The sequence below is a fragment of the Cheilinus undulatus genome, linkage group 1 (genome assembly GCF_018320785.1).
Source record: "Cheilinus undulatus linkage group 1, ASM1832078v1, whole genome shotgun sequence".
NCBI lineage: Eukaryota > Metazoa > Chordata > Actinopteri > Labriformes > Labridae > Cheilinus > Cheilinus undulatus.
In genome coordinates, this window is record NC_054865.1 from 27,111,228 (window position 1) to 27,138,168 (window position 26,941).

General features: G+C 39.9%; 1 protein-coding gene across 1 annotated transcript in view; it reads left to right on the forward strand.

The window, feature by feature from the left end:
* sema4bb (sema domain, immunoglobulin domain (Ig), transmembrane domain (TM) and short cytoplasmic domain, (semaphorin) 4Bb) overlaps window positions 1-26,941 on the forward strand; it is a 64,968-nt gene that overhangs the window by 32,027 nt on the left and 6,000 nt on the right. Inside the window, exons 3-14 of the mRNA XM_041783332.1 lie at window positions 10,986-11,146; window positions 11,413-11,475; window positions 12,018-12,116; window positions 15,545-15,656; window positions 16,118-16,234; window positions 16,575-16,732; window positions 22,269-22,450; window positions 22,995-23,145; window positions 23,685-23,895; window positions 24,062-24,177; window positions 24,982-25,139; window positions 25,831-25,922. Coding sequence (XP_041639266.1) covers window positions 10,986-11,146; window positions 11,413-11,475; window positions 12,018-12,116; window positions 15,545-15,656; window positions 16,118-16,234; window positions 16,575-16,732; window positions 22,269-22,450; window positions 22,995-23,145; window positions 23,685-23,895; window positions 24,062-24,177; window positions 24,982-25,139; window positions 25,831-25,922 — 1,620 coding nt within the window. The remainder of the gene's footprint in view (window positions 1-10,985; window positions 11,147-11,412; window positions 11,476-12,017; window positions 12,117-15,544; window positions 15,657-16,117; window positions 16,235-16,574; window positions 16,733-22,268; window positions 22,451-22,994; window positions 23,146-23,684; window positions 23,896-24,061; window positions 24,178-24,981; window positions 25,140-25,830; window positions 25,923-26,941) is intronic.

Genomic DNA, 26,941 nt, shown 5'->3' on the forward strand with positions numbered 1-26,941 from the left:
GAAGGGGGTGGATCAGTGGGTGGATGGATGGATCAGTGGATGGATGGATGGATGGATCAGTGGGTGGATGGATGGATCAGTGGATGGATGGATGGATGGATTGATCAGTGGATGGATGGATGGATCAGTGGATGGATGGATCAGTGGATTGGAGGATGGACGTATGGATCAGTGGATGCATAGATGGATTGATCAGTGGATGGGTGGATAGTGGGGAGAGATTATGGATAAGTGATTGCCTTTACTGAGAAAGTCACCAGTCTATTGGTGAGCTTGTCTCAGAAAAGATGGTTTATTCATGATCAGACCATGCAGGAACTTTAAGCACTACATCCAGTCTTTTCTATGTTTATTTCTTGGATTTGTCACTCTGCATGAAATGTCTTAAATGGTCTGAAAGCAAGACAGTGCAAGTCAGGCATGTCAGCGTCTCGATTGATGAAGAAGAAATAAAAGGTTGTCTGACTTTTACCTGACTGAAAGTTTTGTCTGTTTTCTGCTCCATTGTTGTTAATGTGTCCCTCTCTGTTCCTGACCCTCCTGGACTTTATTTAAATTTTTTAAATATTGCTCAGTTTGAAGTTAAGACTTCCCTTTGCAGTTATGAAGGTATTTTTTAACGTTGTTGACCATTATTGTATTTTTTCACCTACAAGTATTGATTCAGGCACCGTGTAGGTACCGGTACTGTTTTAAAGGTGTTGATTTAGCAATGTTATCAAAAAAAAAAACTAACAATACCCAACCCCCTTTGTCCATTATTTAATTAGATATCTTAAACCCTCTGCTCTTCTTTTAGTTTTGATTAAATCCTTGTGAATCAGACTCCTTCGACATCCATTGAGTCTTTCTTCTAGAGAAGGCTGGTACAAAGAGGATTGAGAGAAAGATGTTAAGGAGGCATGCCACACATGGCAAGCACAGACACGTCTATTTTGAAGTGTCTGTGTGGGGAAATCACACAACTATCTGTCACCGTCTCTGTGTTTCAGTGTGTGTTTGAATAACTCACACAAATACTACAGAGAGTGTCTCTGTCTCTCCAAGCTAATATCCAAGATTTTGAAAGCTTTCAGCCGTGATAGACCACTGCGCTCCATCGCTCCGCCGCTCTGAGTGCTGGCTGGGTGCGTGCCAAGGCAGAGTGCATCAGGATGACACCTAAGAGCCAATAATTACAGAGCAGAGCATCATGTGTGTGTCAGCTACTTGTTCTCTGCTTTAAGAGGCATGTGGTGTGTTGTTCACTGACCTCATCTTCAATATATGTACGTCTGGGAGATGGATTTTTTTTTTTTTTTTCAGAGGATGAACAAGCGTTTTGGCATGTCAGGGTTTGTACAGTGCATATAAATGCTTGACAAATCCAGCAAATATTTAGTCTTTTTTGTTTGTTTTCTGTTGTTACAATGTTACAATGTTACAATGTCATTTAGCAGACGCTTTTCTCCAAAGCGACGTACATTTGAGAGCAAGAACAACACAAGCAATGATCTAGACAAGAAGAAACAACATCAGTAAGTGCCATCAAGTGCTTCAGGTTCAATTGGACGCAAGTGCTGCCGTGTAGAGTTTAAGGCAGAGTACCTAAAATATATGTTGTTTATGTAGTTTTTTTTTTTTTTTTTTGTTTTGTTTTGTTGTTTTTTTGTTTTTAATTTTTTTTTTTTTTGTCTGTTGCTGCCCTGATTCTGAGCCTGCACGTGTAATCATGTGGCACAATTTACACCTTTTTTACTGCATAATCCTCTCACACAATAAGCACTGGACTCATGCACCGTCAGGTTCTGGTTATTATATGCAAGGTGCAGCTGTCCCTCAGCATGATGTGTACACAATCTCACACACAAGACATTAATTTGAACACAACACAAAACACAAAATTGCAGCAGAGCCACATAATGATTCTGAGTGATATACAAACACCAGAGCACATCTGTGAGATGCACATATGCTGTAGACTACATACATTTAAAGATGAGGTTGGTGAGATTTAAAACAACAGAATAAGCTCAGGTAGTCAGAATGTATTAAGAACCATCTGAAAATGTAGAGAAATGTGTGAAACCTGTTTGACCTGGTCTGTGTTTTCATCAAAAGTGTGTCCTCTCACTGCACAGACAAGCTGTGTTTCTGCTCTGGCTTGGCTTAACAAATTGCAGTAGCATCACAAATCAGAGCTGTGTTTGGATGACAGTAGACACTGGCAAATAAACAACCTTCACTTTGCCCAAAAATCAGGAGACGCAGCGCTATGATGACCTTGAAGTGACTTCTTTGGGCTCCTGTCTGGGTGCTGCGGTGCTGCTATGAGGATTTTTGTCAAATCAAGTCAAACAGAGAGCCTTGAAGCTGTGTGCTGTGATGTAGCTTTGCTTTGCAGAGAGCAGAGCTTTCCTTTTTTTCTATGTTTGTGTCTTGCATGCAAGATAGCAGATCTTGCTGTGAGATTAATATCAGCTCTGCTCCTCTCTGCTCTCCTCTGGGTTTTCTCTGCCTGGGCTGCAAGTGAACCCCTTTGTCCCCGTTGCCCCCTCGCCTTGTGACTTGGCTCATGCTGCTTTAGTAAATCTGGGGCATGTTTACAGTCGGAGCTTTTAGGAGTCTCTTGGCAAGCGTATACCTACCGAGCAGCCGATCAATCGCCACGCCCTCTGAGTACTATTAAATCTTGGAAAAATAGGTTGATCCGGCCCTGTTTGCTCTGAAATATGAAGCCTGCCAGAGTGCTGCTGGCATGGGTTTTATTACTCGGCCAGACTGTGTCTGTAAACTGGCACCCTCTGATGATATCTTAGTTACCTAATGGTGAGTAAGCACACATTGAGCTGCTCAGTGCTCAGCTGTGATATGAATGATTCAAAGGCAAGCAAGTTTGAATTGATGTCACTTTGCTGTTTTGGAGGTCTGGTCTCTCAACATTTTAAGAATCAGAAAAATGAAACGATCATGATACCTGTTTCAGTATCACATCAACAGAAATAGTAGTCTTGGCATTCAATATTTGGTCATTTTTTTTAGACTAACAAAAAATGCAAAACCCAGCTTCCTCCTCATTGTTTAAACTTTACAGATATGTTGGCAATGTTTTTAATAACTAAGTTGTTGAAATTAGTACTCTCTCTCATGGCAGCCTTTGGTTTAGAGGGCAAAGACAGCTTTGTTGAAACTGAGCATCCTTATAATAAAATAATTTGAACCACACAGATATCAGATGTGGCAGATATTTGCTTAAAGAGTTAATAATCACAGCTAGGGCTGCAGCAATAGACTACTTTTGTAATCGAGTACTCTATCAGTTCTTCTGACGATTAATCAAGTGCTCTGATAAGAAATATTGCATTTTTTTTAATCAGTCACTTTTGCTTTTTCAAGAGAAGTAGTGCTAGACAAATGAGAAAAGAAGCTGGGTCCCTTAAATGAACTACTTCTATATTAAAAATTGGTATTAAAAGTATATTTTACAAAGTGCAATGAAGTTCTGATGATAATTTACATTTCTTAAAGTTACAAGGAAAGGAAGTTAAATAATTACATAAGATTATGGCATATTTGGGGATTTTGGGGATCCTCTCCCAGGAAATTTTGGGTGCTTCAACTGTATTTCTTCTTTTTTATTTATTTTTATTTTCCAATTTGTCATTAAAGTAAAGGGACACTTATCCATTTTAACATCCTCTACTTTATGCATAATTGTAATATTTCACATTCTAGCAGGAATAATGTTCTATCTTTCACACAGCGGTCTGATGATGTCTGAAAGGTGAACCTTAAGATTAGAGGAATGAGGTCTGTTTTTTCATAGGGTGTTCACTTTTAATTTTTGCACATTTTTGTTTGTGAGTTCATCCACCATAATAATATGACCTTTAAAGACCATCCACTGACATGGAGAACACATTTTAAGGGATAAAGCTGCTTCTATGACCTGTTGAATCCTGACTAGATGATGATGAACTTTAACCTATTTATTATTATTACTATTCTCAGTCAATGTCTGTGGTAATAGCATGTTTCTATTTAATTGGTGTCAATTCATTATCAATATAAGTCTTATCAAATTATTCAGGGTGCTGAAACTTTTTGAAAAATACGCTGTAATCAAGACATCAGTGTGCTGAATTTTAAATAATTTATAATTAAATGTATAACGTGCGCATGCGAGAGGGAGAGGGGATAGAGTGAGTGAGGGAAAGCACCGAAACGGGACTTTAATCGTGACACCTGGCTGTCTTCTGTGAAACCGTCAGGTCAATCAGAGAAGTTTATGAATTTCCCTGTAGTCTGCAGAAATAAACTAAGCGCTGTCTCACAGCAGCCACTCATGCGGGCGAGATCAACTCGGAGATCTGCGTAGGTTCACCGGTACAGACATGGTGCCATATTTACCATGAAGCTGCGACCAGTGGATGCATCAAAACGCAGGACGAGTGCCTGTAAGCATCACTGCATCAACTTCTCTTCCTTCGTGATTTTCACGCCTCATATTCTACATGTTACATTATAGTAAAAGTGAAAACAAGTGCATTGTGCCGCACAAATAGCCGTCCGTGTGAAACACAGCATGCCGTGCAACACACAGCGCGCGATGTCCAGGCTACAGCGTGGGCGTATATGGATACATGACTGATTTAGGCAGATAATTTGCCTTGAGGAATTTTTTGTTTTTATGAGCTCCAGAGGACCAGGCTAACATGGAGGAGATGTAAGAAGGAAGCATCCCAAGTAGAGCTTTGTAAATAAACGTGTGTATGCAGGTCACGTCTCTCTGAGAGCAATGACCACCCAACCTTACTGTAAAGGATGCAGAGGTGGGTGTTATAGGCATCTCCTGTGAACCAATAAATTAACCAATACTTGGCCAATAAAGCTGATTCTGATTCTGATTTGGTTATGTCAGCACATCTGATATTGAAAAAAATCCAATATTGTGCATAGGTAACTAATTTGAACTATACACATGAAGGAAGATTTCAACAAATGATGGATGAAATGTGCACGGAATCTGAGATTCTTAAGCAAAGATCTAATCTTCCTTTTTAGTATCGTGTGTGGATCCACATGTTGGTACTGTTTCATTGCTTGTACACAGAGTTACTCTTACTCACACTTTAAACAAGAATTTATTTGACCGTTGAGTAGCTGCTCTCTAAAATCATCTATGAAGTGATGTTTTTTCTGCCATCTTTGCTTCCATTAATAAAAAGAAACAGCAAAGTGAATTAAAACAAAGATATCATTGTTAGACTAGGTTTCACAGAATTGTTTGCTAGGGATGACATTTTTTTCAATGAAGAGAAAATGCTTGACTTTTGGATGATAATTTTGTTTTACAGAGACAGCTGTTTACAACATTGTGCAATAATACATCTCCTGAGCTGCACTGACCAAATACTTCAATAGTCTGCAGCCTTTATATCTCCGGAGATGGGAGGCTAATAAAGATTATTTGACAACAGTTTGATACTGACTAATTCAGCACTGGCAATAAAGCAGCCATTAAGATGGTAGGTGTGATGTGATGAGCATTAGCAGAGGTCAAAGTCCAAGTTGGTGACAGCCAGCTGATTAAACATGCCTGTGATAAATGGACATGGAGCCTGGCTGTGAAATGGCCTGCAGATGCCCTACATTCTGCTGCATGCATGTCAAAACACACAACTGATGTGCTGCATAGGAGAGTTCAGATGAATCGTCCTGTGGATGAAAAGAGAGAGAATCTCTAAGTTTCTTCTGCAGCTTTAAGCTTTGCTACTGCTCGACCCTTTAAACGCATCAAAATTCCATCTGAGAGTTTTCAAACATTTCCTTCCAAACGTTTCTTCATGGGTCAACATGTTAATCCAGCAGATCCTGGTTACCACAACTCCCACTCAGCAGCCTGATCTCCAACCTTCCCCGCCCTTCTGCTAAGTAGCCCCTGACTGCTCTCTGAGTAAAACTTTCATGAGTGCTCTCCTCTGCTTGTTATTTCACTGTCTGTCTAAGAGGATGTCGCTGTGATTCATGTCAGAGAGTTTTAATATGCTGAGGGAAGGCTGTTTTTGGTTCCAGTGAATGGGTAAAACTCAGGGGAGCCATGACAGTGAAGTGATGATATGTCCCCCTGTTGGGAGGAGAGCTGGCTTTCCTTTGTCTGCTAACAGCAGAGACCACTGGGACTGAGTGTATCTCACTTTATGAGCATTTAGGACATTTTAACAGAGTTACTTTACCTTGAAATAAACTATCTTTTCCTTACCCAAAGGAGAACTTAGCCTCTGTCTTTGGTGACCTATGCATGACAATAGGAAGCCTTTTTTTAATCTATCCCCTCCCTTGATTTTAATGACAGGCCCCTCTCTTCATTGACTCCAGATGTGAAAACGTTTTAGACACAACGAGGGCTGTTGATCTGCAGAGAGCCTAAGATTTGATTTTTGGACAAGATCTGGCTTGTGCAGCTGGCTTTCACTCCCATAAGGGGAAGACGATCATCTGCCAAAGCGCCTTGAGTGTTAGTTGAACCATTTGTTTGTGAGCACATTGAAAAGTTTAAGTCGTGGGTTGTAAACGTTTATTGCTGTTTACTGCCTCCATTTGCATTACGGTCCAGCAAAACCACCTGGAGTGCTGGAGATAAACCAACTGCTGGTGTCTTTCTTTTTTTTTTTTTTTTTTTTTTTTTGCTGCCATCAGAAGTGTCTAAATTTGAATTCATTTAGCTGGTTATACATGGGGAAAAGGCTGTAAATGGTTTAACTGCAGCAAATATTAGTGTTGACGACTCCCGAAACGAGCCAGTAATCTTATTTGGACAAGCAAATGGAGTGTGTGACCCCCAGCATTTTGGCTTGGGGAGCATATGGAGTGTGTTTAATATGTTTGGAATGAGAGGAAATAGATAAACATTTACAAAGATGGGGGGAAAACTGCAGAGGATGAGAAGTATGTAAGCAGAGGATGCACAAATATTTGACTGCACATATCCCATGTCTTTGGTGACCTGTAGAAGAATGATCGTCCTAGAGATAGATATCCAGGAAAACATCCACCCACCAGATCCACACAAACACAACTCAGCTGTTTCTCTATGACTCTCATCTGACTTGTTGTCACTACATTTCCTAGTTTGGGCAGGTTATAACATGGTGAGTGGATCCAGAAAGTGAACACTTAATAGAGGTGTGACCTGTGATACTAAAAGGCTGTAGAATCAATCCAAACCTCTCTAAAGTGCTCTCTCACAGAGGAAAATAGTAAAAAAAAAAAGTTGCTGCTGCAGAGGATCAGGAGTTGTTACCAGTGCCAAAGGAAATGCTATAAATGTGTTCGTTCAATCTGTGCTTAATAACAAGAACCACTTGATTCTGCAGAGAGGGGAGTAATGTGGGGGAAAAAGTAACTCATTTGACTTACGGCCCAATGTTAGAGAGACTCGTTTGAAGAGGGGTTGGCGCGCAGCAGAATAAAGGAGATTTGGATTGGTGTTGAGTTGAAGAGGCTTTTACCCCGATGCCAGCACAGAGCAAAGAGTGGGGCCAGCGCAGGAAAGTGTGGACGTGGCTCGCTGGCACACATGTGACATGTTTGCACTGAGCTACAGGAGCTGGTGGCTTCAGCCAGAGAGAGGATAAACAGAGAGAGGACAGCTGAGGCATACAACGATGACAAAACACTCAGTGACAGTTTCCCCTCCTTTGTAGCTTAAATTGAATTGACTGGAACTTACCACTATGTGTTTGGCTGCAGATGAGGTGGTGTGATGTTAGTTCACCTGTTGTAGTTTTCTGCTAAATTTGTGGCTCTGTGTGAAGCCTCGAAAAACAGATTTCCTTTAAGGACCAAAAATAATCAAACACTGTAGGACTGTGGGTTATTTTGTGTTGATACCAGGAGTCAGTAGTGTTTTATGACCTGCAAAAGTTAGTTATTTTCTTGATTCAACATTAACCTTGTAAAGCAGATGGATACACCTGTTTCCTTGTTTTTCACAGGTGAATCCATCTTGCAAAGCTCCCATCTGAACTGTTAGGGCTCGATTAGAAAGTGACAGGACCAATCAGTGATGAAGGGCAGTACTTTCAGGTGCAGCAGAGTCGTGATGTAAACAAGCAGCAGCAAGAGCTGGTGCAGTTATGGAGGAAGAGATTATCATGGATGCTGCTAAAGCGCCAGTTTTGTCAGAATTTGACAACATTTCTTTGTTAAAAGAAGAACAAATAACAGTACTGAGTTGTTTTCTTATCAAAAACAACAAAAGTTTAGTACTTACATGTCTATAGTCGACATGATTCGTGTTATTCTCAGTATTCTCAGCTTGATAGCGGCTACGTCACGTGTTTTGTTGCTCTGATTGGCCCGTAGAGATGTGACAGACAAAACGTTCATCCAATCATACTCCAAGTTTTTTTCAAAGCCTCCTTTTGAAGCTTTGCCAGATGGGTGTGTGAAACACATCCATCTGGCATGTCAGGTTAATTCAACATAGCTTCCACTTCATAATCAGGTTTTTTCTCCATAATGGGCGTGTTTCACCAAAGAGTTCTTAGAAAATATGTCAACTTTTTGTCATTATCTAAATGAACCAAAAATGTGACCAGTTGACTTGCATGATGAGTTTTCAACAGAATTTGAGTTGTGGCTAATTATCCTGTAGATTGTATTACTTTCCAGTAAGCATCCAATCATAACAAAAATTGATTGGGATTTTTTTTTTCGGGGGGGGGGGGGCGGCACTTATGGTTAGGGTAAAGTGGAGTGAAATAAAATATATGACTGCACATCCTCTATAGGTTTCCATACTTTGACCAAAGGAAGGTAACTTATGACAAATTAGTCATAGTTAGTTAAATGCAATCAGACAAAAGAATACTACAATATGCATTCTTCAGCATATATATTTGATTTTTTTACAGTTGTTTTTTGTATCTTTAACACACTTTTTCATTTTAAATCTAAACCCTCTTCTGCTTTCATCACACACCATGTCTAGCCCTCTGGCAGCTGCTCTGACAAACACATAAACTCATACTGAGGGAAAGCCGGTGGAGTGACACATTTCTTCTTAAGCTTTACAGAATAAACGTGTGGCCTGTGACTGTGTTGCTTGTGGTCTATACCATAGACCAGTGATTCTTAACTGGTGGGAAGGGACCCACAAGTGGGCCGTAGAGTTGTTTCCAGTGGGTCAGGAATGTGCCCCTTAGAAAAAAAGAATGTGACTAAAACTGTATAGCAATCCTTAGTGGACATACATCTATATATTTATACCATATATTTATTTTACATAGTTTTACTTTAATAATGAGTCAATTTTGTTGTGTTCTCAAAATTCAACAGATTTGTCTCCTTTTCTTGGTAAACCAGACTGTGTTTTCCTGATATATTGAGGCAGTTTCTTGTGATGAGACCAGAATTGAGTATACAGAAGCATGCATGACCTTCTGTAACAATGTGCTTTTCAGTACATTTTTTTTTACCCTGTCATGTTGTTCAGTCATGTTTTGTTATGTGTAGAGTCCAAACTGGTCCATTAATAGTTTAAAAGTGTTACGTTTTTAATTTTTGTTTAAATTTTTCAAATTTTGTTTGCAATTTCTCATAAGGAGGAGGTGGACCAGATTAGGGCTAAACAATATGGGAAAATTATATATTTTTTTCCCCCCAATATTGTGATTGCAATTCAGTATGCAATAATTTTTAAGTTCTACATCGTATGCACTCCCCAACAAACAAGCAATAAATCATTCTGTATCAAAACCAACACAGTATTAGAAAGAATTACCTAGAGCTGAACAGTTTGGGAAAAAAATGTAATTGAGACTTTTTTTACTCGTTGCGAATTCAATATGAGTCCTGTTAACGGAGGGAATAGTGATTTGATGTCTTTCTCATTTTAAGACAAAACAAGGAAAGTATTTTTTCAATTCTAGAAAAAAAATCACTTGAAGGTTTGCAAGATGTGTAGCTTAACATCTCTGCATCAAAAAACATATATTAAACTGGTATTATGAAACCCATTTCAGGTCAAAGAAAGTGGGGCCTACTGTGATTTAATCTGAATTTCAATTAATTGCCCAACCTTAGTCCAGATGCCAAATCAGTTGAGGACCACTGCCATAGATCATGTCTTACAAAGTTAAAAGCTGGATCTAGTCTCCATGACTAACCCTTGGATTGATTTCTAGCAAAAGAAATCCTACCATCTCAGCCTGCCCATGATTCATCACACGTAATGGTATGCAGTCCTGGCAAAGCTGCTAAAAGTCAACAATTACGTGCACATCAGTTCCATTAATGGTCCATGTATGCATCCGCAGCATTAGTGGAATAAGGTGCCTCAAGTAGTGGGAATACATAGATGTCAGATCTGTGTTTGAGTGTCTACTTGAGCTTCGTGCCAGTGCATTTCCTGAAGCTTGTGCGTTTGAACATGCAGGAGACATGCACAGTCTGCATGCTCAATGGTCAGTTCTCTAAGGCAGTATGCAACAGAACTTAGTTGGTCAAAGAAACAAGAAAAGTTACGGTTTTGGTTTTCATCAAGAAACAGTTGGCAGTAGAATGTACTCAGATCACGTTACTGACATTGCACATCCTGTAATGCAGCAGTCACACATACACAATTGCCGTTAGATGCAAAACAGTCCGATTATTTTTGAATATCTTGAATTTATCCAGCTCTTGAGTTCTGATGATGAGATTAAGTTTACTTGCCATTTGGAAAGCATTTTCAGTGTAAAGTTACTAATTATTTCTAGTTTTATATGGAAATCACTGATTGCTTTTCTCACTGCAGAAGGTGAAGACTGTCTTTACTGTTTGGCTGAATTGTAAGTATAGTAATTGAGGGTCTCTTTTTGTGCTTGTGAGCACTTTAAAGCTTGTTCTTGTACTTTGAGCATCAGGATAATGTTCTGTACCAGTCTGTTCCTCTCTTTTCCCACTCCACTTATGTGATAATAATTTCAAGAGTGCGTGTGTGTTTTTGCTGTCTTTCCCAGATGCAAAGGAAAGGTCGGCCAAGAGATTCTCTGTGAACGGCGTCTTCAATTACACGTCTCTGCTGCTCAGCCAGGAGGACGACATGCTGTACGTCGGGGCCCGGGAGGCGCTGTTTGCCCTCAGCCTCTCAGACATCAGCAAGACGAAGCTGCAGAAGAATGTGAGTGCATATCAAATGGATTATGAGAGGAAAAAATTAAATTAGTGTGGACTAAATACATATTTAAGTTGTAAAATACCTGTGAAACACAAAATCTTGCAGCCTTGTTGATTCTTGTGTGTTGTTTGAAGTGATTTTTGTTTATTTACGCACCTCACCCCATGTTCTTTGTAGAATTTGATGTTACAGAAACGTTTCTCAGCAAAATCAGTCTGATTTTCTGTATTCAGCATCACTTATTCAGGGTTTTTCTGTTTCATCTTCAGCTGACATGGGGCACTCCTGCTGGAAAAAGAGAGGAATGCAGCTTCAAAGGGAAGAACCTAGAGGTGAGAGAGGCATCTTAAACCGCTGCAGCACAATAATGAAAACACCTCAGGAAATAGTCCTATAAAGGCAGCATGGAAAGGATGGGTTTGACTCGTACCGGCTGTTTTTTCTTCCCTCGCTGTGCTCTCTCAATCGTTTTACTTGTGTTTTGAGAAGATAAACCGAGTTCTGTGTTGACAAACCTTTCCACTTCTTACAAATAGATTCATCAAGTGCGCTGGCTCGACAGGGAATTGCTTCTTTTCTGTGTGTTCACTGCTTCTTCTTCTTCTCCTCTGTCTATTACTGTGTTGTCATGCCAGCTGTTGTATCCCTTGGCGACGAACCTTGGTACTCTTTGTACTGCAGAATTCAGCTATGTCTGTGATTTACAGAGAAGCTGCAAGAGGCTGGGAGGTTTTCCTCTCAGCATTTTTATGTTTCTAACAATTTGTATTGACACTGTCTGAAGTATTTTTCAGGCACATATTTTTAAGGATTTTTCAAGAAAAGAACTGCTAAGAATTTCTTGTGAATTTCTCTCCATTTGTTCCCCATCCAGACTGATTGCTTCAATTACATCAAAATCCTCTTGCGGCTGAACAGCACTCATCTCTACGTGTGTGGGACCTACGCCTTCAGCCCTATATGTGCATACATAGTGAGTTTAACCTCTTAATATAACCTTCAGCAGTTAATTATTCTCCTTTTCCAGAAGCAAGTGTGGATTTCTGTTTTGCTCCACTTCTCTCACTAGCACAGCTTTGAAGCTTTCCATATTTTTTTCTGGCTTTCTTTGGGAATCAGGCTCTTTTATCCACCATGTCAGCATTGGATCTGCAGTTATCCAGGCGTAACCAAATGCTTCTGAGGCACTTTAGCCAGACAAGTCAACAGGGGGTACATGAGCTGTGTGATTTCCAGCAAGAGGGAAGTGCAAGATCTGTTTGTGTTGCAGAGGAATGACTCTGGAGCTAAGGCAACCGGCAGCAAGATGACATTGATTTCAGCGATAGGAGGGATGTCAAGCTTGGCGACAGCTCGCCTCTTAAAGCGGGGTATTAAACTTTGTCCGTTGACGTCAGAGAGACAGAAAATAACAGGAAATCTCAAACTGAAGATGACCTTGTAGGACTTTAGGCCCTGAACTGGGATTCCAGGCATCTCTGAGCCTGGATAGTCTGGATGAACACTCATCATGTTGACAGAGTCCAGGACTGTGTGTGCATGTGTGAGTGTCCCGGGACATTCCTACCCACCAGACGCTCTCAAAGATGCAGAATATTAAGGTTAATAAATGTTTTGTTTTCATAGCTGCTCTGAAAACAGTCTTAGAGGGTTTTACAGGCAGTGACACACTGAAGCCAAGGAGATCCAGTAAACAATCCAGTGACAGACATGAATTAAAACAAGGCCTGAGTGTAACAGTAACTCTTCATGACAGAGCATGGGAAGATTTTCTAAGCAGCAGAGGAACTTTATACTGTCATGTTTGATTTGATTAAAACTAAATGGAACAAGTTATTTTTAATGCAGTAGGCCTACATTTCATTACATGTGAGGGTTGACAAAGATCTACTGTCCATGTTCTGTCCCAAAAAGCTTTAACGATTCAAATTACCAAACTGAATCACACAGATCATGAGTCAAAAAAATATGGTAGGTTTAGCATAAAGTAATGACGTTTTACAGTATATACAGTGCTTAACAAATTTATTAGACCACCTGTTATATTTTAGGAGTGAGTTTCCGCTCTAATTCATCCCAAAGGTGTTCTATTAGGTTGAGGTCAGGACTCTGTGCAGGCCAGTCAAGTTCATCCACACCAAACTCTCTCATCCATGTCTTTATGGACCTTGCTTTGTGCACTGGTGCACAGTCATGTTGGAACAGGAGGGGGCCATCCCCAAACTGTTCCCACAAGGTTGGGAGCATGGAATAGTCCTTTGTTTTATTTTGACATTGAATACCTTTATAGGATGTTTGAGATACAATTAACCCTGACAAATGTATGTCATTAGTATTAGATGTCCCCCACACTCGCTGTGTAATATTTTTAAGGCATTTTTAACACCATTCCTGCCTTCTGTTTACATGCTGTCAGCTAAAATTAATGAAAGTGACTATGCTTATTTTCATACTTTGTAATAGAAAAATCCCCCAAATCCCCCAAAGTGCAGTTAGTGTGTGCAGTCAGCTGACTGCCAGCTGATCGAATATTCTGAGCACATGCAGCCAATCACAGTGCATTCTCTCATCAAGGTGGTCCATTTAAATATGGCATCATTCCTCATGACCCCTGCTTTACCACTGCTGATCACCCTGAACAGCTGTTGGCAAAGCTGCACCTCCACTAGCCCGGCTTCCTCCTTTCTAGGCTAACACTTTTGTTGCGCCCTCACATTCACTTTTATGCTGCTAAGAAAGGGGTTGCTGCTAAACTTGGCTGCATTGTATTTCACATAGTTTGTCTTTAATGTTTATCTATATGGGAGTTTCTAGCACTGTGCTTCCTGGGAAGTCAAGCATGCCGCTTGGCTAACCAAGGGAACATCTTTTGAGTAGAGCTTTCATCGCCAAGCAAAACTGTATATCCGTTCTGCAATAAAATCTGTTAAATTGATGATGAGAGTGTTTCTGGCTCATATAAACAAACTGTATGACACAAAAACAGTCAACAGAAAATTTACAAACTAATTGTCTATAAAATTAAGCCATTGTTTATTCAGCAGCAGTTAGTTAGCAGTTAATGAGTTAAATGAATAAAAAACCCATTTCGACATTTCTTAGTTTTTCATTTAAAAAGGTTTTGTTTCATTTTTAATTGTATACTGTCTTAAACCAAGGGTAGTTGACTTTTTGTTTGGATATAGAAATGTGTTCTTAATCAAATCAAACATGACCGTATATAAAGAAAACAAGGCACTTGGGCTACATCAAAAATAATTACATGAACTTAACCATGGAAAAAGGTATGGCTATGGACTGAAAGGAAAAAAGGGAGTCTATGAGTTTTTTGAAGCGAAATGAGTCATCCAGGAACAGTGATTTGTTTTACAAAGTGTGATAAAAGGCCTAATCAAGCATGCCATAAATGCGATTTTAAAAAATTAATGCACTAATCTTAGAACTTAATTGTGTCACAGTTAATTCATAACTGCTGACAGCCCTAATTTCCAATAATGAAATGTTAGGATGTCAAGATCAACTTGTGTTAAAAGCCAATATTGATTGAGTCTTGAGCAAGATTTAAAAATTTAAAGGGTCTGAGCAGTTTTGATATTCACATATTTGAAGCAGTCACTGCATAGCCTCTATGGTTGTTTTTTGATTAAAAGAGAAGCTTTTCTTTTTAAATTATTAATCCTACTATTAAGTATATCTTCTTTCTGTTTCAGAAACACTATCTAAAGACAGTCCATTGAGAAATTCCTTTAAATGGGAATTTAAGGGCAATGTCAGCTTAATTTGCTTCTTATTCTTAACAAATCTCATGACAGAGAACAAACCCAGAGCGCTAGAGACCATTCCCTAATATTTTTCTGTTTCTCTCTCCTAGGATCTATCTGTTCCTTCTTTTGACATAAATCCCTAAAACAGGCCATATATATATTTTTAAAAAGCTTACTATTTTCCTGAAGCAGCTGTGTGCCTTTTTAGCAACCATTATTTAAACATAAAGTTTGCCTTTCAGGGACTGTTTAAGGTATGGGTAAGTAATAGGTATGTGTGTTTTAAATTGGTGCTCAGATTTTGGTCATATTCATGGGATTTGTTGTCATTAAAAGTGTATCATGCATCATGGGGCTTGAGATCAGCAAGTACAGTCATTGTAATAGGCCCAAAACAGCAGTCTAAGATCGGCCGTGAGCTTAAATTTTCACCCCATAGAAATGATGACTCGTCTGATATTTGTCTTATTTACCAGTGAGAACTAGTTTACAGTTCCTAGTAATGAATAAACATTAGTGTTCTGATTACAGTGAATGAATATAAGGAATAAGTGGGAGGTTGTGAGCTCACTCTTTACTGTTAGTAGACTTTAATTGGACTGTGCCTGAGGGACATGTGTGCTCTGTGTGTCTCCAGAACACATCAACATTCACACTGGAGAAAGACGAAGAGGGCGAGGTTGTGATGGAGGATGGACGCAGCCGCTGCCCCTTTAATCCAGAGTACAAATCCACTGCCATCATCGTTGGTATGTAGTTACACAAAGATGTACCTTTTCTTTCCATGTTACTCTGAATATTAAGCATGAGAACTAAAAGGTATCATTTCTGTCTGAAAACAGGCTACACTGCTTTCTGGAGTGACTCTAATGCTAGCCACCACTTTTGATTGTGTAATGAGAGTCGTAATCAGCCTGCTAATGTGGTCTGTCTGTGTCAGTCTTTCTGATAAATAGCCGGACACCAGCAGACTCTGTTTGTGTTCAACTTCTGTAACAAGCAATTAGTGAGTAATTGAGCAGGATTTAAGTGGAAGAAATGATTTGTCCAAGCCCTTTTCTCAGACTGCTCTCAATTTTCTCCAAACTACTTCTTCTGCTTCAGTCAAAAAACCCCATCACATTATATCTTTATATCTTATGATGTTTAATTAACAACAAATCAGGCTCCATATTTACAGTCTTGCATTCTCCCTCCATTCTTCTTCCAGATGGTGAACTGTACACCGGTACTGTCAGCAACTTCCAAGGGAATGAACCTGTCATTTATAAGAGTTTGGGTCAGGGAACAGCTCTTAAGACAGAAAACTCTTTAAAGTGGCTGCAAGGTAAAAAAACAAAAAAAGAAACGCTTATATTTAAACTCAAACGATAAACTGTGCTTTCCCTCCACATATCTTCCATTATGTACTCAACAGAGCAGATAAGCTCCGAAAGTAGTGATCATTAGTCGCTAATGCATGCAGACTGAGCAAAGACGAGCTGTATCAGTCATAGCACATGTGCTTCAAAACCACCACACACACTTCTTTGTAAGCTCTCTCCAAAGGTACGATGGTACCAAAATGGTTAAAGGGCTGAAAAAAATAGTTCCCTTGTGTATATTATAAAGTTATAACATCTGCCTTTAAACACATATTTTCCTTTGTGTTTTTTTGTTTTTAACAGATCCCGTCTTTGTTGGCTCGGCTTACATTGAGGAGAGCCAGCCAATAGGAAACCCTGTGGGGGACGATGACAAAATTTACTTCTTCTTTAGCGAGGCAGGAAAGGAATTTGACTTCTTTGACAACACCATTGTGTCAAGGATTGCTCGTGTGTGTAAGGTAAGACACCTGGGGTTAGGCTGAGGTCTTTACATGAGACGCTCAGGCAAAAAAAGAGGCACAGCAGGCTTTAAGCTTTCTCCCCTTAATCCTGATACAATTACCTCAGAACAAGGCGAGATGCTCCCATGTCAAAGCACGTTTGGTAGCATTTAACTGTACGAGTACGAGCACTGGCATTGGAAACCTGTCACTGGTGCATTAAAGCTTTCTCTATTTGACCATGCAAAACATGTTTTCAACAGATTCGGTTTCCCCTCGTCTGAATCATCCTCTCCTCTTCGCCATGTCGCCCTCCCTCCCTTTTCCTCTGCAATGTCATCTCCCCCTCTCCTTCCATCTCCCTCACAATGTCAGCTGCACTCGTCCATCCCTCCAGCTCTTTGCCTTTCTCCACCAGCACTTTGAGCTTTGCAGGCATTATTAGTATTCAAGGGGGCTTCGCAGCAATATGAAATGCTTTTTTCCACTCTACTCTATGGCCCGTTTTTGTTGCAGGCAAACTGTAGCAACTGCAGAATTTACTCGCGTCATTTAAACTGCTGACGTCACCTCCCCTCCCTCTCTCTGAGTTTACTTTGCTTGATCACCCTGAAAAATCAACAGCAGATTTTATCCCTTTTCACCTGTCATTGGATCAATTAAAGCGCTATGAAGCCGTCTGATATACACACACTCAGCATCCTCCCTGACTGATGCTCTTGTTCATGGAGGCATTAATGTGAGTAATCGTAGGGACAGCATGTAATCTTAAGTGACAGCATAATGACTTAGTCCTGCTAGGCTCTGCCACTCGGTGCTGCAACACCTCTGGAAGCCAGCGGAGCACCTCCTGAGTTCTATATATGGAAATCATTGACAGAAAGGCCCCTAGACTGTGGCAACTCACTGCAGATGAACTGTGCAATAGAGACAGAAGAATGGCTTTCTCTGCTCTATAAAGCGCTTTTATTTCAGAGGAATGCAGCAGCCCTCGTTCTCCTGACGGTTTTCTTTTCAGAGTCTGATGCAGGTGGTTTATTCTCCAGTGTACTGGGTCAAATACTGAGAACATTTACAAATAAGTACATTGACAGAACACAAGTTTTATCCTGCCATTCAGTTACCAAAAGAAATGCTTAAATCAAACTTTGGAAAGATGTTGCATTTCAGCTGTTTTACAGAGCCTCTCTAGTCAAGTCTAGTCTAGTCTAGTCATGACCATTGTAATTTTTTTTCTTTATTAGCAGTTTTTAATTTGCTCTTATCGCTGTCATTTACATTTGGCAGTGTAGCTGTTCTGGGATCCTCTTGCCCTTCCACAAGCTATGTGGAAAGCATCAAGCAAGTTCCTGCACTTCCTGTGCCTACAAGAAGAGCCTAGAGCAGGGGGAGAAACAGCAATAAACCCAGAACAAAGCATTTATCAATAAAAACAGAATAAAATTGATTAAGTCAGAAGCAGAATAAAGGAGGAACTGGGGTGGAGGAGGGTTACAAAAAGCAACTTGCAGATGGAGCAGCAAAGCATATGCCAGCATGAGTGCAATAGCATGCTTAGAGCAAATCAGTTGGCCATCAGCTGATGAAGCCTTGCATGAGAGGTGATCTTATATGGCAGCACTCAACTCCATGGCTTGTCTGAACTAATGCCTTATGCTTGATTTATGGATGTTCGTGTTCAGTGCGCATTAGATTTATAAAGATACCAGAACTTTGTTTGATATGTTGCTTGTCAAATTGAAAGTGATTTCAAAAACCCAGCAACATCCATCCATTTTGGATGGATGGATGGATGGATGGGGGTCGCTGGGGGCTGTAGCCCATCCCAGCTTTTATTGGGCGAGAGGTGGGGAACACCCTGGACTGGTTGCCAGTCAATTGCAGTCAAAATTGTAGATTTTCATACCAGTACTTTTTCTTTACCAAAGCAAATTTTAACCAGAGGAACTGTAGTTATACTTGAGTACAATGGTCGTGTATTTTTTCAACCTCTGGCTAAAAGCAAAAGTAAACTCAGCCCACCCTTACAGACTGTCTAGGATGTCTTCAAGAAACTGGTCCCTGGATTTTTGCAGTTGCAGATCCTAATTTCTCAGCATACTCATTTAATTTCTCTGAATAGTGTGTAAATTTTGAGCACTCACCCTTTTGACTCCCTCATGGAGCAGAAAGTGCTGAACTCAGATCAGAGTTAGGTAACACTGAGGTATGAAGACCCCTCCCTGTTAGCAGCCTCAGTATTTGTAACCACTGACAGAAAGCAGCACTCCCTTTTCTCTCTGTGTAACAGAGCAAGGCCAAATATGTGTGAATGTGGTTTATATCAATATCTAAAATATTTCAGATGTTGAGCTTGGCTGACATTTTATAACCCTTATAAAGATGACACATTTCATGTTAGATAAGATAATTCAAAGCCTCTTCAGCGTATTCGTGCTCTTGTGACTACTGTTTTACTTGGGTTTGCCAAGTAAATCTGCTTCCGAGTTTGTTTTCTCTTCCCCTTTTTCCCAACTGTCCCCCTCCCTCCTTCCACTCCCTTTTTCTTTTGTTTATTCAGGTGTGCACACTGAGGGACTGAGGGAAGCAGGCAGATCATAAACATTGTGTGGCACCACTTTTTTACTTCCTCATCAACATAAGGAATCTAAAATATGATGTTGAGATAAAATCAGAGCACTGCAACATGGCACAAGGAGGAGAATATATTTGTGGAGAGCAGTTATCAGGGGGAGTGGTTGATGTGATTGAAAATACAAGCTGCACAGCAGAGCTCAGTAACAACAGCGTGGACAGCTGAGAGAGCAGGAATGTGGGCTCCTCATTATGTGGACAGGCTACCACCACAGCCTAGTAATTGGCTCCCAGACCGGGCATTAGTCCCACGAGATTTACCTCTCTGCTGAGCTACATGATTGTTTGTGTGTAAACCCACACAGAGGAGGAAACAGAGGTAGTTATAGTTGTGCATTTTATTATCTCTCCTGGTGCTCTTATGTAGGAGTTGTTTAGGGTTTTGGAGGCCGTGTTGTTGATGGGATCGTTTGGATGTGAGGCCGGAGAGCTGTCTTGAGATTGGGCGAGACCACTTGTTTTGGTCTTTTCTTCCTCCTCCTCCTCCTTGTCCTTCTCCTACTCCTCCCGTGTTTTTCTCCTTGCGCGCTGTTTTTTTAAGGAGTGTCTTTTGGTGTGTGTTTACAAGCCTTTTGATAATTGCTAGCCATCGTGAAGTCGTCTGATAACTGTTTACCTGAACATTTCCAGACAGCTCAAAATAAGTTAAAAACACTTCTCTGTCTAAAAGAAGTGAGGCCTGAATTGCTGATTTAATCTTCAAAGTGGTAATTAATAACTAGCAACTGTATGTTTCCAATTTCACTGTCTCCTCTCCTTCAAAGAGCAGCTGATATTTTTGCTCTGCTTTCTTTTTATGTGAGTTTTTTAATGTCTTTTTTTGTCAAAATATCCTTTAAAATTATGAATAAAATCCTACAAGAAAGGGCTTTAACACTTTGGATTAATCAGAACATTAAAATCTGGATATGTTGTTATTATTTGCCCAGCTTCTATCCTAAAAAAGCAGGTGATAACCACTTTCAGATTTTCTGGCTTCAACAGCATCCTCCACAGCTAACAGAAGGGACTGCAGTTTAAAACAACACAAGGACTCGACATGTAACAGCTGCTCTATTGCAGCATATTTTAAGACCCCTTCCACACATAGCTGTGCTATGCTTTAACTTCTATCATATGCTTGAGAGTATCTGTCCAGAGAATCTGTCACTCGAACAGCCTGATTTAATGACAGGGATTTGGAAGTGGGTGATTGTTTATATGCAGTTTACAGGAATTTGATAGGATTGACTTTACATTGAACAATAAGACATAAAGAACACAGCGGTTTTAAATAGCTAAATTACACAGGAATTATCTAGCAGTCTAACCTGACACACCAGATGGATTTGTTTCACACATCCACCTGGAAAACCTTCAATACTAAGCATTTAGGAAAGGGCAGAGGATTTGGAAAAAACTCAGGAGTGTGATTGGATGAACGTTCTGTCTGTCACATCTTTACGGGCCAATCAGAGCAACAAAACACGTGATGTAGCCGCTATCGAGGTGCGCGTGTGCAGCTACCAAGGAATAACGCGAACCATGGCAGCTATAGACATGACAGTACACGACTTTTGTCATTTTAGAAAAGAAAACAACTCACTGCTGTTCTTTCTTCTTCTTTTAACGAAGAAATGTTGTCAAGTTCTGATAAAACTGGCGCTTTAGCAGCATCCATGCTTATGTCTTCCACTATAATTGCACCGGCCTCTTGTTGCTGCTTGCATACGTCACGACTCCGCTGCACCTGAGAGTACTGCTCCTCATCGCTGATTGGTCCTGTCACTTTCTAACCGGGCCCAAACAGTTCAGACGGGAGCTTTGCAATATGGATTCGCCAGTGAAAAACAAGGAAAGGGGTATATCCATCTGCTTTGCAAGGTTACTAGCAGTCTTTATCTTTAAGCTTTTTTTGCTTTTGTGTTGGTTTGGTCAGTGCAAAAGCTCTCAGAGGACTTGCTTTCAATTTTTACTTAACTGTCCTGTGAGGGATACACAAATTTTGGTTGTTTTCTTGAGATCTGGACTGGTCTATCTCAAGAATACAGCTCTGGTTCATCTAATATAATGAGTCAGTTTCTGTTTTTTTCTTAATCTTAAGAAATTCATGTTATCACAGAAGAAAACATTGTTGTTCTCTCAAAATACTATCAAAAATTAGATTTAGGGGGCACTCAGATTGCCTAGTGGCTAGGCCATGCCCCATGTATGCAGGCGGCCAGGGTTCAAGTCCAGCTTGTGGCTCCTTTCCTAGATGTTTCTACCTCACTACCTCATCCATGTTTCTGATTCTGTCAACTGCTCCCCTTTATAAATGAATAAGATAAAATGCCTAGCTGTGTGTCTGCTAAAGACTGTCTTAGATATTGGCCATCAGATTTCTGCATTATCATTATTTGTCAGCTGGATTCCCAACTCTTCTATTTTCTGGCACTCCGGGTCTGTTGTCCAGAGCTCACTCTGATCTCTGATACTCCTACTTTAATGACTGAATTATTAGCTGTAATGAGCCACAGCCTTCACCAATAACATATAGGCTTTCTGTTAGTGGTCTCTGCATGCTCGTCTATTCAGTAATTCTCTCCTCTTTGTGTCTAAATTTTGATCATGTATTTTTACAGCTCTGCCACATTATAACAGAAAACAGTGATGTTGAAGTCTTTATCAGATGTCCATCACATCTGGTCGCCAAACTTCACGCTGTTTTAGACATTTTCTTTTCTTTTATTTCTATAACATTGCTCTAAAGAAATGAATTTATTTATATAGCACTTTTTAAACCACCTCTGTTGGCTAAAGTGCTGTAAAGGCTTTAAAAAAATCTAGAAGAACAAATATGGGGAACAAGTGTGTACATTCTGATAATCAAGCCTGTATAAATAGTGGGTGTATAAGGCATAGTCATCTGTAGTAACATAATGAAACATACTGTTTGCAGGGGGATAAAGGTGGTGAACGAGTGCTGCAGAAGAAATGGACAACCTTCCTGAAGGCCCAGCTGCTGTGTTCCCTTCCTGACGATGGCTTCCCCTTTAACATCATTCAGGACATGTTTGTCCTGAAGCCCATGGGAGACAGCTGGGAGAGCACCGTCTTCTATGGCGTCTTCACCTCTCAGTGGTAAGACAAGGATGAAGCTGTTTGCTCTGATCACGTTTCAAAGACACACCAGCACTTTAATGATTCTAATTTATGGCACGGTTACAGTTTATGTTTATGCACAAACACACAGACTCTTGAATCTACAAAGCTCTCACGCACCATCTTGAGCCAGTTTTTATTTGATATCAGCGCTCAGACTTGGCAAGTAGCATTTTGTTACTTGGCTGCTCTGAATTTAGAGCAGCTGTAATGAGCTTAAACACTAACACAAGCACATGCAACCCCAATGGCTAATTATTGTATCAACAAAATAAAGGATTTAATATGGAAATCATTCAAGCACCCACTCTACAACTGTTCTCCAGTGAGAAGTTGCTGCTCCAGTTTCATGAATAAATAAGATGCACTGCAGAAAAGTCAGGATGAGTAAAATATGAGTACATGCTGTAAGAAAACAGGTTCAAATATGAGACAAAATCTCTCAATGGCTTCATTTTTAGACAGAAAAGATATATAATAAATTAAATTATGAAAAGTATATGAACTGTTTATGTTTCCACAGGTATAAGGGAGCATCAGGCAGTTCAGCAGTTTGTGCTTTCACCATGGCTCAGGTGGAAAGAGCCTTCAGCGGGCGCTACAGAGAGGTCAACAGAGAGACACAGCAGTGGTACACCTACAACCACCCTGTGCCAGAACCTCGGCCCGGGGCGGTGAGTGAATCACACAGGATCCTTTGATAAACAAAACAAGTCAACATGTTTTGATTCGCCTGTGCAGCTTGTCCAACAGGTAGTATCAGAGACTTTTTAGTCAAACTGATGTAGGTTCTCAGAAGGGATGAAAAAGAGAATTATAGAGATGTCTTTTGCAAACCTGAATATTCAGATTCACAATTAGGAGCAATTTATACAGAGTTTAACCGACTGGATGTAATTCTACCTGTAAACTGTAAGTGAGACTATTGTAGAACAGATGTTTTTTTAATTAGTCTTTTTTCTTTGTTTTCTTTTTATTACGAAGCACTGTCCTGTTGATATTTGGCCTAAATCTTAGTCTTAATGTGGTCAAGACTTCATCAACCATTGAATAGCCTTTACAGTCACTCTCTGTTTCCAATAAACACAAATTTTATTCTTTTTATGAACAAGTCAGGCTTAAACATTCACACACATTGTCATCATATGCTTGCATTTGATAGCTACGTAAATGTACACGAGTTTCATTTTTTATTGCTAATTTACTCCCACAGTGTGTGACCAACCATGCCAGGCAAATGGGGATCCAGTCGTCTCTGCACATGCCTGATAAAGTGCTCAACTTTGTCAAGGACCATTTCCTGATGGACAGCGTGATCCGCAGCTCTCCCCTGCTCCTGAAACGCAGCGTGCGTTATACACAGATTGCTGTGCACAAGATTGAAGGCATGGAGAGAGCTTATGATGTCCTCTTCATTGGAACAGGTATATTATGCAGCAAAAGAAGGTTTTTCCTATATTTTAACCATTTTGGAAGATAATCTTTAGAAATAAACAGATTAAAGATGATGATGATGATGTTGATTCTTCCCCTCATAAACTTTCCCCTTTCATCAGTTTAAGTCTTCCTCTCCCCTTTTGTTTCTCAAAGATGATGGAAAGCTCCATAAAGCCATCAATGCCAACGATAAGATGCACATCATAGAGGAGATGGTTCTGTTTCCAGAGCCTCAGCCTGTGCAGCACATTGAACTCGATCCTCAGAGGGTAAATAGTAATCTATCATTTTAATGATGATTGCTTCACCGTTTTTTTGTGTTTCTTTGCCATGTGTCATCATGTTTACTCATTTCATGCCAAAATTAATTTTCAAGGGATAAAAACAAGAATGACCAATTTTAGCAGAGCTCATACAGTGGATTCAGTATTTTCTTTCAGTAGTGGCCATTCCATTGAGTTTCCTGTAAGTTATAGCTCCGTCTGGAACTGATTTTATTATCCTCTCTGGCATTTTACCCCAAGCTAAATTTCATTACCTTTCGCTCTTTATTACATAATGGCCTCTACCCAAGCGAAGGAAGCCAAACAGCAACCTTATCTAAGATTATGTAATGTTAATATAGACCAGGGTACGTATTGTGAGTAGATTCTCAGCTCCAAATAGGGATATTAAAGACAGACATAATGTCTACTCAATGAACTGTGGATAGGATGGTCTAAATATAGACTGATCTTTTGGGAAAACAAGGATGTGCTGTAAGTCAGAATAAATGTCACAGTCATACTCCTTCAAAATGTGGGTTTGTACATCTGTATGATTAAATCAAGTATAATCTGTGCAAGCACAGCTTAAGCATGTTCACCATATGTTTACAAAGAGACTGGCATCACGTAAGAACACATCTGGTTAGGGTTAGCCCTTTGTTTAGGTTAAATCCCTCTGTTTATCTTAAGTAATAGTTAAAGCACGTTCCCCTTCCAAAAATCAGTATGAAGTAACAAAAAGCGGCTGTGCCCTTTGTTCACCTTTTATTATTATACCAACTCACCAATGGTTCTCCTCTCCTGCAGGGTCTTTTGTTTGTGTCGTCCAACTCGGGCCTGGTGGAGGTTCCCGTGGCTAACTGCTCCAACTACCTGAGCTGTGGAGAGTGTGTGCTGTCCAGAGACCCTTACTGTGCCTGGACCGGGCGGCTGTGTCGGGACGTCAGGATGGCTCCACCTGACAGGTGAGAGATCAGCAAACATGTCCCCACATCCCAAAAATGATAAATAAAATTTGATTTTGAATCCATTAATCTAATATTTATTCATCAAAATACCTTTATTTGGTAATTTGATTTACAAATATCAGAATAAATCCATAAAGAAGAAGAAGAACCGGAACAAGTAGAAATTGTGAAATTATAGGTACAAACACCTCTCTCTTGTTTGAATACCTACAGTCTTAATTCTAATTAATATTTTTTTATTACCTCAACTAAATGTCCACATAATTAAAAACAACTCAGGAATGTCTGAACTCTATTTTAACAGCTCTTAGAAAATTCTAATGTGACAAAATTGGTGAAACTGATTCTGTGAGTTTTTGCTCAAAGTCCAATTTTCTCAAGCAACAAAAACATGACAATAAGCTAGGTTAGAAGGTCATGGCGCCTCTCATTATTTCACCATAATAGACTTATTTTTTTTAGCTGTTTTAGGCGTCAACATGTACCCAAACAAAAACATACTGTAAAGCTCATACTCATGCTGAAACTTGTAGTTTTTAAAAAGACGACTCCTCTCTCAGTAATGCTATTGAAGCTCTTGTCTGGCTTCAAATGAAAGGCTAGATCCAGAAATTGGTGCCTCCATACAAGGTGCCTCTCATTATAGCTGCTGACCCACACCCTGTTGTTTTGTGTTTTTTTTTCTCAGTCACTGGCAGCAGGACGTGGAGGAGGCCGATACATCAGCCATTTGTAACCGGACATTTCCCAGCACCAGATCTGCCAGACCAGCAGCTTCTCGTGAGTTAGATTTCTCTGTGTGGCATGGTTTCTGATAAATCACTCATAAACACAATAACAACAACACAAAAGGAACACAGAAGAAGCTCCATGAATTGTTGTAGTTTAGTCAGATGCCTGGAAACTTTTGCAGCCCTTCATTAAAGAATTTTAGGCTTCTCTGCACTTTACATATTCATGTACAACAATTTTTCTTGCCTAACTCATCCCTCTCCACATAAGTTGAAATGGTGAAGAGCCACATTAAAAAAGTATCATAAACTGTTAAATTTAACCTGAATCATTTTGAGCAAATCCAGGCATCCTTTACTGAAAGTGCTGTCCTTATGTCCTACATTTGATGATATTCATGCATACTGCATACTGCATAACTAGTTGGCCACTTCCAGGAGAATCACTGTACAAAAGAGCATTAAAAACTTTAGACAAGACACCCTTTTGCATCGCTGACAAGCTCCAAAAGTGCAAGCTTTGAAAATATTCAAATATTTAGAATTGCCGGTCTGATAAATAGTAAGTCCTACGTGGGCTGACACCACCTTCACTAAATGACAACATTAAACAGAAATCAGGGACTCTTCAATCAGACTGATGAGAGCCACTGTCAGAGGTGACTGTGAGATACTTCTTAGGTGTTTCACCTTTAGGCAAAAAGTTATCTTTCAACGGGAGCACATTAGGGGACAGTTCTCCACTCTCAGTGAGCGAATGCTTCAGCTTTGCAAGTTTCAGGGGTCATCTGAAAGCATGGCTCAGGACAAACCAGAATTGTGACCATGTTTAACCACCTTATTATCTTTATGCATACATGCTTACATACAACTATTTATGCATCTTTTGTTCAAAATTACATACATAGACTTGTATATGCTGTCCCTGTGCAATGATACAAGCATAAACTCATCTGTATATGCAAATTCTGTGCAATAGGGCCATGTGCAATCATATCAGCACTTTAATTAAACAGGCCAAGGGCAAATGAGCAATTTCCACAAGAACATTTATGAGCATGTCCAGTA